The 11,619-nt window shown below is 50.5% G+C and overlaps 1 protein-coding gene across 1 annotated transcript; it reads left to right on the forward strand.

The window, feature by feature from the left end:
• The first annotated feature begins 4,584 nt into the window (after window positions 1-4,584).
• On the forward strand, window positions 4,585-10,698 carry LOC136460952 (probable N-acetyltransferase HLS1). The gene is made up of 2 exons (XM_066460461.1): window positions 4,585-4,678; window positions 10,076-10,698. Exons 1-2 carry the CDS (start codon window positions 4,585-4,587, stop codon window positions 10,696-10,698), a joined length of 717 nt encoding a protein of 238 aa, XP_066316558.1.
• Window positions 10,699-11,619: the final 921 nt, after the last annotated feature.

An 11,619-nucleotide genomic window follows, 5' to 3' on the forward strand; every position in this document is an offset into this window, starting at 1 on the left:
ATGACTATAGAGGACACAGTTGAGGAGGGACTGCAAGCTATCTCACATAAGGCACTTCGTAGAGTGATGAGGGACCACTATGAGCACCTGAAGACGACAGAGTTCTGTCTACTTCCCTAGGCCCTCGACCTCAGTCTTACCCCTAGTGAGCAGAGTTTCGTAGCTGGCAGAGTTATCTTTGCTGAGGAGGATAGATGCCTTTGCGTCTCGGCTATCCACCTACTAGAGCAGGATAGGTATGTGACCCAGCTAGAGCAGAGGAGACATCAGGACTAAGCCCTTCTATTGGGTACCAGGAGCGAGACTCATAGGGAGCACAGGAGCGAGCTAGTCTACTTGAGATAGTTGCCAAGCTACAGGACGAGCTCAACCATCGTGAAGAAGTCCACAGAGCCAAGGTCGTTGACTTATAGGACAAAGTCGCCGACCTAAGCAACAGGAACTGCTACCTCGACAGCAAGGTCTTGGAGTTGTAGAGAGAGTTGGACGACAAGAAGGCCGAGTTCAACCATAGAGGAGACAAAGAGAGGTCCAAGGGGATTGATATGCTAAAAATCCAATCTCGGAACAAGACCATGGTTTAGGATCTAGAGGAGTTCAGGAAGAAGTCCGTTCGCAACTAGGGTCACCTGATCGAGGCACTTAGGCAGAACGAGTACCTATAGGACAAGTGTGAGAGGACTTGGCAGGCTTGGCAGAAGTCTGACAAGAAGCGCCTCAGGGAGATGAAGGGTATGTGGGACCAGCTACCCAAGGAGATTCATAGCAAAATGAAGCCTAGGATAGAGGAGTTTGAGTTAGCCCCAACTCGCCTCAACCTAGATGCCTACCCTACCCTACCTGGAGCCAAGCCTACTAAAGAGTTCACCGAGGCCTTGAAGTACATGCCCCAACTTCACAAGTCTGACGAGGAGATCAAGATCGAGAACAGTCGTATCCCAGCTGCGGTGTATGAGTTAGAGTAGATGACCCTGCGTGGTCATGAGTCATGTCAGTGGCTTCCATAGGTTGTACCCCTTGATGTACCCCTTATGAGATGTAATATGAGACACTATGCGTAGTATGATTCTTGCAAGTCTTCAAATGTAGCTACTGGAGATGATGCCATGTAATAAAACCCATATAATGAATGTTTTGGATCTTATTGCATCTTGTGGATCTTAATGCTTCTTTGTAATGAATGTTGGATAGTATAAATGTTTTTCTTTAAATCATCAAAAATCATGTAATCATACTAAATTATAAGCACTTATGGCACAAACACTAAAATTCCTATGATTTGTGTTGCAGATGCCGAACCGCCGATCTAATCGCCTAATGAACCATGGACGTGCGTCCACCCCCGAACCAGTCGAACCAAATGGGGGGTGTGGTGGCAACAACCGTGGCCGTGGCCATGGCTGTGGACATGGAGGGATACCCTTCAACCTAGAGAATACCCCGCCACCTGAGGAGAACCTTCCGCCACCACGACCACCGAACCTGGCAGAAGTGATGGCACAACAGACTCAACTTCTTGCAGCTCTTGTTAACGGAGCAAACCATTGCTAGGGAGGTCAGCAGAATGACTTCCAAAGGAAGCTGGACGGATTTTTGAAGCTAAGGCCACCTACCTATGATGGCACCGACCTTGACCCGCTTGTAGCCGATGACTGGCTCAAGAAGATAGAGAAGAAGCTTGACCTCACTACTTTCACCGACGATGAGTGTGTTGGAGCAGTCGCACTCCAGCTCACAGGTGCAGCACGTGCCTGGTGGGACAGTTTCAGTGATTCCCATGAGGACCCTACCAACATCTCATGGGATGAGTTCGCCGAAGCATTCACTGAGTATCACATTCCCAAGGGTATCATGGAGGTCAAAGCTGAGGAGTTCCGCAACATCAAGATGGGAAAGGATAGGGTGACTGAGTATACTACTCGTTTCACCAATCTTCTTCGCTATGCACCTTCCTATGTTGTGAACTCTAAGAAGGAGAAGCTGTACTATTACCGCAAGGGACTTAACCCACACATCAAGTTGAAGTTTGGCGGTATTGAGAGTAACACGTTGCGTGCTCTGGTGGATCGCTGCATCCAGATCGAGAAAGATCGTGCTAAAGCTGGAGAGGAGTACAAGGAGAGGAAGCATAAGCCTGAGGAGTCCTTCCGTGGCCGTGATCGCAAGAGGTTCCGCAGAGATGCACCATCCAGGGAATGCTCTTGCCACAACAGGGATGACAACCCTGGATCGATAGGGGTAGTGGAGGCTACACCGCCAAATACTCCCACCCTGCTCAGGATCATTACACCCAGGACCGTTATGCTCAAGACCGCAACACTCAGGACCGTTTCAACCATCCCTGCTCAGTGAATGAACGCCCAGCACAGAACCACCTTGCACCAAGCACTAGAAACTGGAAGGCACCCATGCCAACCCCTACATGCGGTACGCCTTTCACCTGCTTCCCTTGTGGCCAACCAGGTCACAAAGCCGCTGAGTGCCCACAGAACTCAGCTGCTTAGAAGTCTCAGTTCAAGGGATCTGCTACCCGTGGACGTCTCAACCATCTGGACACTGAGGAAGCACAGGCTGCCCCTGATGTTGTATACGGTATGTTTTTAGTTAATGGCAATACTGCATCAGTTCTATTTAACTCTGGAGCAACTTGTTCTTACATATCATCCAAGTTTGCACGAGAGCATGACCTGCCTATAACCCCACGTGGAAAGCCTATCATCACTAGCTCACCTTTAGGAGACCTAAAATGCACCCACATCTGTAAGGGAGTGAGTCTTACCATTGAGGGTCTTATCTTTAAAGCCGACCTAACCCTGTTACCTTCCACAAATCTAGATGTCATCTTAGGTATGGATTGGTTAACCATTCACCGATGTATCATATCATGTTCACCTAGATATGTCTAAGTGACCCACCTATCAGGCCAAGTCATTAGATGTGAACCCCAGTCCGGAAAGTCCACCTCTATCCTGTGTGCCCTTAAAGCCAGTTCAGAATCACAGAAAGAGGAGAAGATAGTTCATGATGTGCCTATGGTCAGAGACTATCCCGATGTATTCTCTAAAGAATTACCGGGTATGCCACCAGACCGTGATGTAGAGTTCATCATTGATCTTTTGCTGGGAACAGGATCCATTGCCAAGAGACCCTATCGCATGTCAGTTGATGAACTAGCTGAGCTCAAGAAACAACTTGATGAGCTCATCTCGAAGGGATATATCAGACCCAGTGCTTCACCCTGGGGATCCCCTGTTTTGTTTGTTAAGAAGAAGGATGGCTCAATGAAAATGTGCATTGATTACCAGAACTTGAATGCAGTCACCATCAAGAATAAGTACCCGCTGCCAAGAATTGATGATCTGCTTGACCAGCTCAGAGGTGCAAAGTATTTCTCCAAGATTGATCTTAGATCTGGCTATCATCAGATGAAGATTCGAGAAAGTGACATCCTGAAGACAGCTTTTGTGACTAGGTATGGGCAGTTTGAGTTCACCGTGGTGTCCTTTGGACTCACGAATGCTCTAGCATACTTCATGAACATGATGAATAAGGTTTTCATGAATGAACTGGATAAGTTCGTGGTAGTATTCATTGATGACATCCTTGTCTATTCACCCACCGCCGAAGAACACGAACATCATCTGAGAACTATGCTTCAGAAACTAGCCCAACATCAGCTCTACGCAAAGTTTAGCAAGTGCAAATTTTGGCTACAGGAAGTTGCCTTCCTAGGCCATGTACTATCAGCTAAAGGTGTCGTAGTTGACCTGGCCAAGATTGAAGCTGTGAAAGAGTGGGATCAACCCCGTAATGTGACAGAAGTCAGAAGCTTCTTGGGATTGGCTAGATATTATCGCCGATTCATTGAGAACTTCTCCAAGATAGCCTATCCAATGACCAACCTTCTGAAGAAGATTAAGGAGTTTGAATGGACGCCCGAGTGCGAACAAAGCTTCCAGGAATTGAAACAGAAGCTTACCACAACTCCTGTGCTAGCATTGCCTAATATCAGCAAAGATTTCATAGTCTATTGTGATGCATCCCGTCAAGGACTTGGTTGTGTACTGATGCAAGATGGAAGAGTGATAGCATATGCGTCTCGACAGTTGAAAGAACACGAGAACCGTTACCCTACTCATGATCTTGAGTTAGCAGCAGTTGTGCATGCCTTAAAGATCTAGAGACACTACTTGATAGACAACAAGTGTGATATCTACACTGATCACAAGAGCTTGAAGTACTTTTTCACTCAAGAAGATTTGAATATGAGGCAACGCCGATGGCTAGAGTTGATCAAGGACTATGACCTAGAAATTCACTATCATCCGGGAAAAGCTAATGTAGTCGCAGATGCTCTCAGCCGCAAGAGTTACTGTCACACTTTGATCACTGAATCCATACCACCTAAGCTCAAGGAAGAGATTGAAGATTTCCAACTTGAGATACTACCGCACGAATTGTTGAATGAACTCCGCATATAGTATGATCTCACAGATCGCATCCGTTAAGCTCAGAAAAGTTGTGAAGAGATTGAATATCTCCGTGGTCTGATGAAACTAGGCTAGAAGACCAACCACCGAGAAGATGAACAAGGAACCATCTGGTTCAAGGACAGAATCTGTGTCCCTTCCGATCCAGCACTACGAGAGGAGATTCTGTCTGAAGTCCATGATTCTAAGTACTGTATTCACCCTAGAAATTCAAAGATGTATCAAGACTTGAAGAAACACTTTTGGTGGAAAGGCATGAAGATAGACATTGCGGGACATGTGGCACGATATGACACCTGTAATAGAGTCAAGGCTGAACATCAAAGGCCTGCAGGTTTGCTAAAGCCTCTGGACGTTCCCAAGTGGAAATGGGAGAGCATATCCATGGATTTCATAGTTGGATTGCCCCGATCACAGAAAGGCAATGATTCCATCAGGGTGATTGTTGATCGCTTGACCAAGATTGCTCACTTTGTACCAGTTAAGACCAAAACCGATGCCGAAAAATTGGCAGATCTATATGTTGAGCATATTCTCAGACTGCATGAAGCTCCCTCTAGAATTGTGTCTGATCATGGTCCTCAGTTTGTGTCCCAATTCTGGGAAGCCCTGCACAAGTCCATTGGAACCAAACTTGATTTCAGTACCGCTTACCACCCATAGACAAATGGACAAACTAAACGAGTAAATTAAATTTTAGAAGATATGCTTCACGCTAGTGTACTGAATTATGGCTCTGATTGGGAGAAATGCCTATTCTATGCAAAGTTCTCTTACAACAACAGCTACCAAGCCAGTATCAAGATGTCGCCATTTGAAACTCTGTATGGAAGACCTTGTAAGACACCTTTAATGTGGTCCCAACCGGGAGAAAGATCGTTCTTTGACTCCACCAAGATTCAAGATGCCAAAGAAGGAGTTGCTCAAGTGAAGGAGAACTTGAGAATTGCCCAAAGTCAATACAAGAGCTATGCTGACAAAAGAAGAAGAGAACTTGAGTTCAATGTGGGAGACTTCGTCTATCTCAAGGTATCCTCGCTATGTGGAACTGTCAGATTCTATGTGAAAGGAAAGCTAGCCCCTAGATTTGTTGGGCCATACAAGATACGCAAGAGAATTGGAAAACTCGCTTACAAACTTGAGCTACCTGAGGAATTTACGGGTGTACATCCCATATTCCATGTCTCACAGCTACGCAAGTGTTTGAGAGTGCCCGATGAAGTAGTTCCAGCTGATACACTTGACATTCAAGATACACTTGAGTATAAAGAACATCCTATCAGAATTCTAGGGAGAGACACCAAGGAGACACAAAGCAAAACTATTCCTATGTGCAAGATCCAATGGAGCAACCACACTGAGAGAGAAGCAACATGGGAGAAAGAGTCTGATCTCCGACTAAACTATCCTTATCTTTTTGAAGGGTACGAACCGTTTTAATCTCAGGGACGAGATTCTGTTAAGGGGGTAGGACTGTAACAACCCAAAAATCCATATACCAAAAATACCAACTATCAAAATTTTTCTGAATAAACCCATGATTGGTGTATGGCATGCTAGGAAGCCCACCTAGTTGCACAAGTAGACCCTATGTTAGTGTTTAGAAGCATATGCATTGTAATCAACATGTGATTGGCTCTTTTTTATTTTATGTTATGTCAATAAAATCAATCAAGACCCATAACTAAAATCAATTAACATGCAAGAATATATAACGGTTAACCAAAACTTGTGTAGCCAACCCTTGGCTTTGGACTCCCTAAACCCTAATGACCCTTAGTGGACCCCACTAGGATGTATTCATGCTTGGCAACGCATGTATACACTCATAGAGACCCAAGGTATAGTTAGAAGGGAAAAGTAGAAATAGAAAAGACTTAGAAAAGAGGAGAAAATGGAAAAGGCCATTTCGGCCAAGAGCAACTGCGTGGCCCAGCCTGATCAGCCTGCTCATCCCGTAGCCGGTCCAGCATAGCTCTTCGCGGCTCGCTCTTGCGCAGTAGCTGCAGCCTACCCCACTGCCTAGCCTAGCCCCACGTGTTCACACATAGGCCGGCCCAGTAGAACAACATCCCGGCCCGCTCGCCCTCGCATTCCAATGATGCCAGCACCAACGTCGTCGTTTTTCCCTGCGACGCCGACAGGAGGGACCCACTTGTCATCCCCTTCCTCCCTTGGTCCCCCCTTGCCCCCTCTGCATTTCGCGAAGGCAGAGCAGCCGCGATGCCAGGATGGAATCCTAGGGCTGCCCCGTTCGAACCTAGCCATCCTTGCTCCAACCGACTCCGACGCCCCCTTGGATGGCTACCATGTCGCCGATCCACGGTGCCTGGAACCACGTCCAGCCACACGCTCGCCTGGCATGCAACGGCCGCGGCCAAGGATGACGCCACCACCTGCCACCCCTGTTCCCTCCTTGTCGAGCCACGATCTGTGAAATTCGGGAGCACCAAAGTGCCCATGATCGCACCACGGCCCCAGAACCCTAGCCCAACCTCGCTACAGGCCCTCCGATCGCCCCTCGATTTCCATCCACCGTTCACCGAGCTCCATGGATGAGCCCCGCTATAAAACCCTTGGAACCGAGGCCCTAGCCCTCTCCTAGCCTTGCGCCACCACCCAGCGGCAAACCACTTCACACCGAGCCAAAGAAGGGAGAGGGAGGAGGGAGAAGGAGGCTCCGTCGGAGCAGCTCCGAAGCTGCCAGAGCAGGAGACGATGCCACGATCAGCTACAGCAGCGCTGTAGTTCTCCCTGCACGGCCACGACTCACCACTGCACTCGCCTCTCCCTGCACCAGTAGCTTCCTTTGTTCAACACCTATGGTGAGTGCCCGACTCCCCCTTGCTCACCGTCGTAGAGCCCACCATGAGCTCCGTCGTGTTTCCCCAACCTGGGGAAGCACAAGGCTGGCTTCGAGCCCTCGGACACGCGCGTACACACGTACACAGCTGACCTAGCCAAGGCAAGGCCTTCCCAAGCATCGAGCGCACGGGAACGCCATGCGCGACTGCCCTGACCACCATTGCCACTGTGGCCAAGACCTTCGCGCACCATTCCACGTTCCGACCATCGCAGAAACGTAGAGGTAGCGCAAGCCTATGAGACAGGGTCGCTTCGGTACAGAACGACGGAAGCCCTTGCCCTTTTGACCGTAGGGCTTCGCCTCGACTATAGTACACCACTCCCGCTAGAAGATGGAGGCAGGAAGGACCTGGGATCGCCGCTCGCAACCACTTCGCCAGACCAACGTATGCCCTTGCCGTCGTCATGCCGCGGTTGCCCTACCCATCTCCGGCCGCCTCGCCTGATGAGGCTTGGCCATCGAGCTCCGCCCCATCCTAGCGGACCTAGCCGCCCAAGAAGATGGATAAGAAGGCGCCGCCTTGACCGAGTTTACCGTGACCAAGACCTATCACTCGTCAGCACGATCGTCCGTCGGAGCGCCACTGTGGCGCAACTGCCCTCGCCGATTCTGGCCACCTCACTCTGCGGGGAGTGGCTGATGATGCCCTCCATGACCCCGTTCGTCCAGACGCCTAGTCGACTAAGGCCATAGTCCCACCTAGCCCCTCATCGCCGCCAAGGTGACCTCGTCGGAGCTCTGTTACGAGCGCCACAGTGGAGCGGACCCCGCTGCGTGCCCTGGACACTAGAGATGCCGCCTATAGGCCCTCTCGGACCACAATTAGACAGAAGAAGGCACCCTAGGCCCCAATTGAGCCGCAGCCGCCTTGCTACCACAGCCACCGTGCCCGCCATCGCGGCGCTACCGCTCTGTCGGACCCCGGCCATCCTTGTGGCCATGTGTGCGCTCGATGGAGTTCTAGGGAGTGTTTGCACCTCACCGAAGCCCCACAGTGGCCCCGTACTAGCCTCGCTGTTGCTCGCCGCGCCACCGACCGCCTCGCCGCCCTACGCCACCGTGCTACTTGTGTCGCCCGCGCGGAGCTCCATTCCACGTCTTGAGCCCCCTTGGACTCGTCGTAACCCCGCGGTGCTGGTGCACCCGTCAGCCGCCCTGCCAAGCCACCGTCGCGCGAGCTCACCGCCGGCGGATCACTGCCGCGCGAAATAGAGGATGGAGAAGAGAAGGGGGAGCAGAGGAATGGCGGCCACGCCCTGAGCCTGTTCACCGTGAACCTGAGAGACAGGAGGAGAAAGTGAGCCTGGTCCACGATGGACTGAGTAAGTGGTCCATCGGACCCTTGCCTACCGGCGCACCGTGAGCTAGCTCCGTGCACCGAAGCCCGCTGGAGGCCCAACTAGCCACGTGGATGGTGTAACCAAGTGACACGTGTCAGCACGATATTCATTCAGCCTTTTTCTATTTTCAGAAATGGATTTAATCTTCGGAAATCCATAACTAATTCATACGACCTCAGAAAAATATGAAACCAGGACCAAAATTCATCTAAAATCGAGCTCTACGCAATGAACCCATGTTTGAGTGCATTTGACTCTTTTGAATTTCTATTGCTTCTTTGTGCTATTCTATAGACGTCGCTAACGCGATTGTAATACGATCGTTTGCAGACTCGGAGGAGAATCAGACGGACGAGGATCGTGAGTACCGTGAGGAGTACGGAGACGACTACACTAAAGGTGCCACATCCCACCCAACCTCGTAGCACCTATTACGTATGGCTAATATAGAACTGCTATTGCTTTACTTTACTGTTATAATCATACTATGATAGGACTTGCATGGTAGTATGCTTACTTGATGGCCTCTACCTTGATGCAACCTTACCCCTGCATACCCTGCTATTAGGCTAGACACACGCTTACTGCTATATTTCATTGCTTGTACTTCTACTACGCTTATACAACATTAATGTGTGGTGTTATCTGGACTATGGGGAGAGTGTTGCGTGTGTGACTTGGGTGTGTGGAGGGTGAGGGTTGTGTCGACCAAGTTGGAGTATACGACGAGCCTAGGGCAAGTCTTGCCGCGGGGTGCTACCTGGGCACCCCTGGAAATGGATGCATGTGGTGGGTAAATGGTATATGAGGTGGCCCTGGGTGTGAACCTGTGATGGGAGGAGCCCGGGGTAGAGGTGCTGTGGTGGCACGATAAATGGAAACCCTGATGAAGACATTCTGGCTTGGTCATCCCTAAGGACTTACTGGTACTCAGATTCACCGGGAAGCCTTACGAACCACTCGCCCTATATGGTGCGGGACGGCCGGACTACTTGGTAGGATATTGCCACTACTGCTAGGTTGATAGCGGACAGTGTAAGGAGGTACGGGGCGCGGAGGATTTCCCCCACACCCTTCCGAGACTTCATGGAGACCTTGTGGACCCGGCTCATGACTCACAGTTTCAGCCACCCCAGACTAGACTTGGGGTGTACCAGGGCTAAATGGTAGAGTGGCATTAACCTAGGCTAGCAAGCGACCGGAATCAGCCCAGTTGACGACGGTCAGCGAGGAAGGCGGATCTTGTGGTTATGTAAAACCTCTGCAGAGTGTATGGTTGATCGATCGATACATGTGCCGACTTGTCGGCTATGGACCTTTCCTGGGTTTCGCTTAAACTAGATAGTGAGATGAGTCCTTCTCTTCTTCCCCCGTGAGAGAGTGTCGATCGTACTTCGGCGACGTCCTCGACAACGTCCTCGACAACACGCTCTCCCATGGCACGTTCCTGGCGATCATCGGCGACAACGACGGCTACGAGTGGGGCGGTGACGTCGACCGCTTCCTGGCGTCCCCGCCGGCGTCGTGGGCCATGGCGAGCGCGTGGGACTGTGGCGGCGTGTTCCGGCTCGAGGTGCGCGGCGCGTCGCGCCTGCAACGCGGCGCCGCGGCCGCCAGCCGCGCGCTGGACCGCGTCGCCAAATGGCTGCGCGTGCCGTCCGTGCCCGACTTGTTCCGCCCGTTCGCGGGGTGGTTCGTGTACGGCCTCGCCGGGAGCGGAAGCGACGCCGCGCTGGCCGCGGAGGCGGTGTGCGCGTCGATCGTCAACATGGCGCGCGGCAGGGCGGCAGCCGTGGCAGTGAAGGTGGAGGTCATGGACCCCCTCGGCAGGTGCATCCCGCACTGGCGCCACCTGTTGTGCACCGAGGACCTGTGGTGCATGAAGCGGCTCGGCGGCGGCCTGCATGCGGACGGTTGGGATTGGGCCAGGTCAGCCCCTGTTTGGGATTGGGCCAGGTCAGCCTCTGTTCGCTCTATTTTCGTGGATCCAAGGGAGGTGTGACTCAGCGGCCAGAGTAGTAGAGCTCTAATATAGTACTGTAGTATATACTCTGTCGATCATGTAGTAGATATGTATGTCTCTTGTAGTCTTTGTGTTCGCGGTGTTCTCCGGAAGTGTTCTGGGATGCCAGAACACGCCCACGTCCACGTCCACGTCCACGTCCACGTCCACGTCGGTTCGTGCGTTGGAACGATATCATGCCTCGGCCGGACATTGAGACAAAGCAGCCACCCAAATGCACCAACGCTCGCGCCGGCCGCTAGCTGGTACTATGCGTGACACAAGTGGCTGGTGCTAGCCCTGACGACGCTGCTTCCTCATCGGTTAGCTATCTGATTCTGATCCGCCGGGCGACTACGCTGTCGTAGCTATCTGATCCGCTGAACGACGAGCCGGCCTTCAGTAGTCGTACGTGATTTCTTCCGGTGGTTTTTAATGAATATTAGGCATTTGCAGAAATTATATATTCCAAATATAAATTATGATGACAGAGGTAATGAAGACGCCATTCTAATAGTACTTAAAAAAACATGCACTTCCTTATAAAACAAAGCTAGCATTCACGGCAATAAGTAGTACTGAAATGAATAAAATAAAATAAATAATAAATTATAATAGAAAGGTTAGGAAATTGTACCATTCATTAGGATGGAATAAGAAGAACATTAATTGACAACTTTAAGAATTTTCAAACCTAGAGGATCCCCGCTAGTTTCTAGTATGCCTTTCGCATAGTATATATATGGAGGAGAACCCTCTGTCTCTATGTTAACTAGCAATATGATACTAATTGATGTTGCACTCTTTACCTTCACTTGTGGGCTTAAATACTGAAGTTCACTAGATAATAACCCGCGCGTTGCTGCGGGAATTTGTTACGATGTACTTGAGAAGAACTTATGAAGGGAGAACTGATAATAC

Source organism: Miscanthus floridulus, chromosome 6 (assembly GCF_019320115.1).
Source record: "Miscanthus floridulus cultivar M001 chromosome 6, ASM1932011v1, whole genome shotgun sequence".
NCBI lineage: Eukaryota > Viridiplantae > Streptophyta > Magnoliopsida > Poales > Poaceae > Miscanthus > Miscanthus floridulus.

Coding starts and splice junctions, on each gene's coding strand:
- LOC136460952 (XM_066460461.1), top strand. CDS start 4,585: ATGAACAAGGAACCATCTGGTTCAAGGACAGAATCTGTGTCCCTTCCG. Junction 4,679..10,075: donor TCTGAAGTCCATGATTCTAA/GTACTGTATTCA, acceptor CCCCCGTGAGAG/AGTGTCGATCGTACTTCGGC.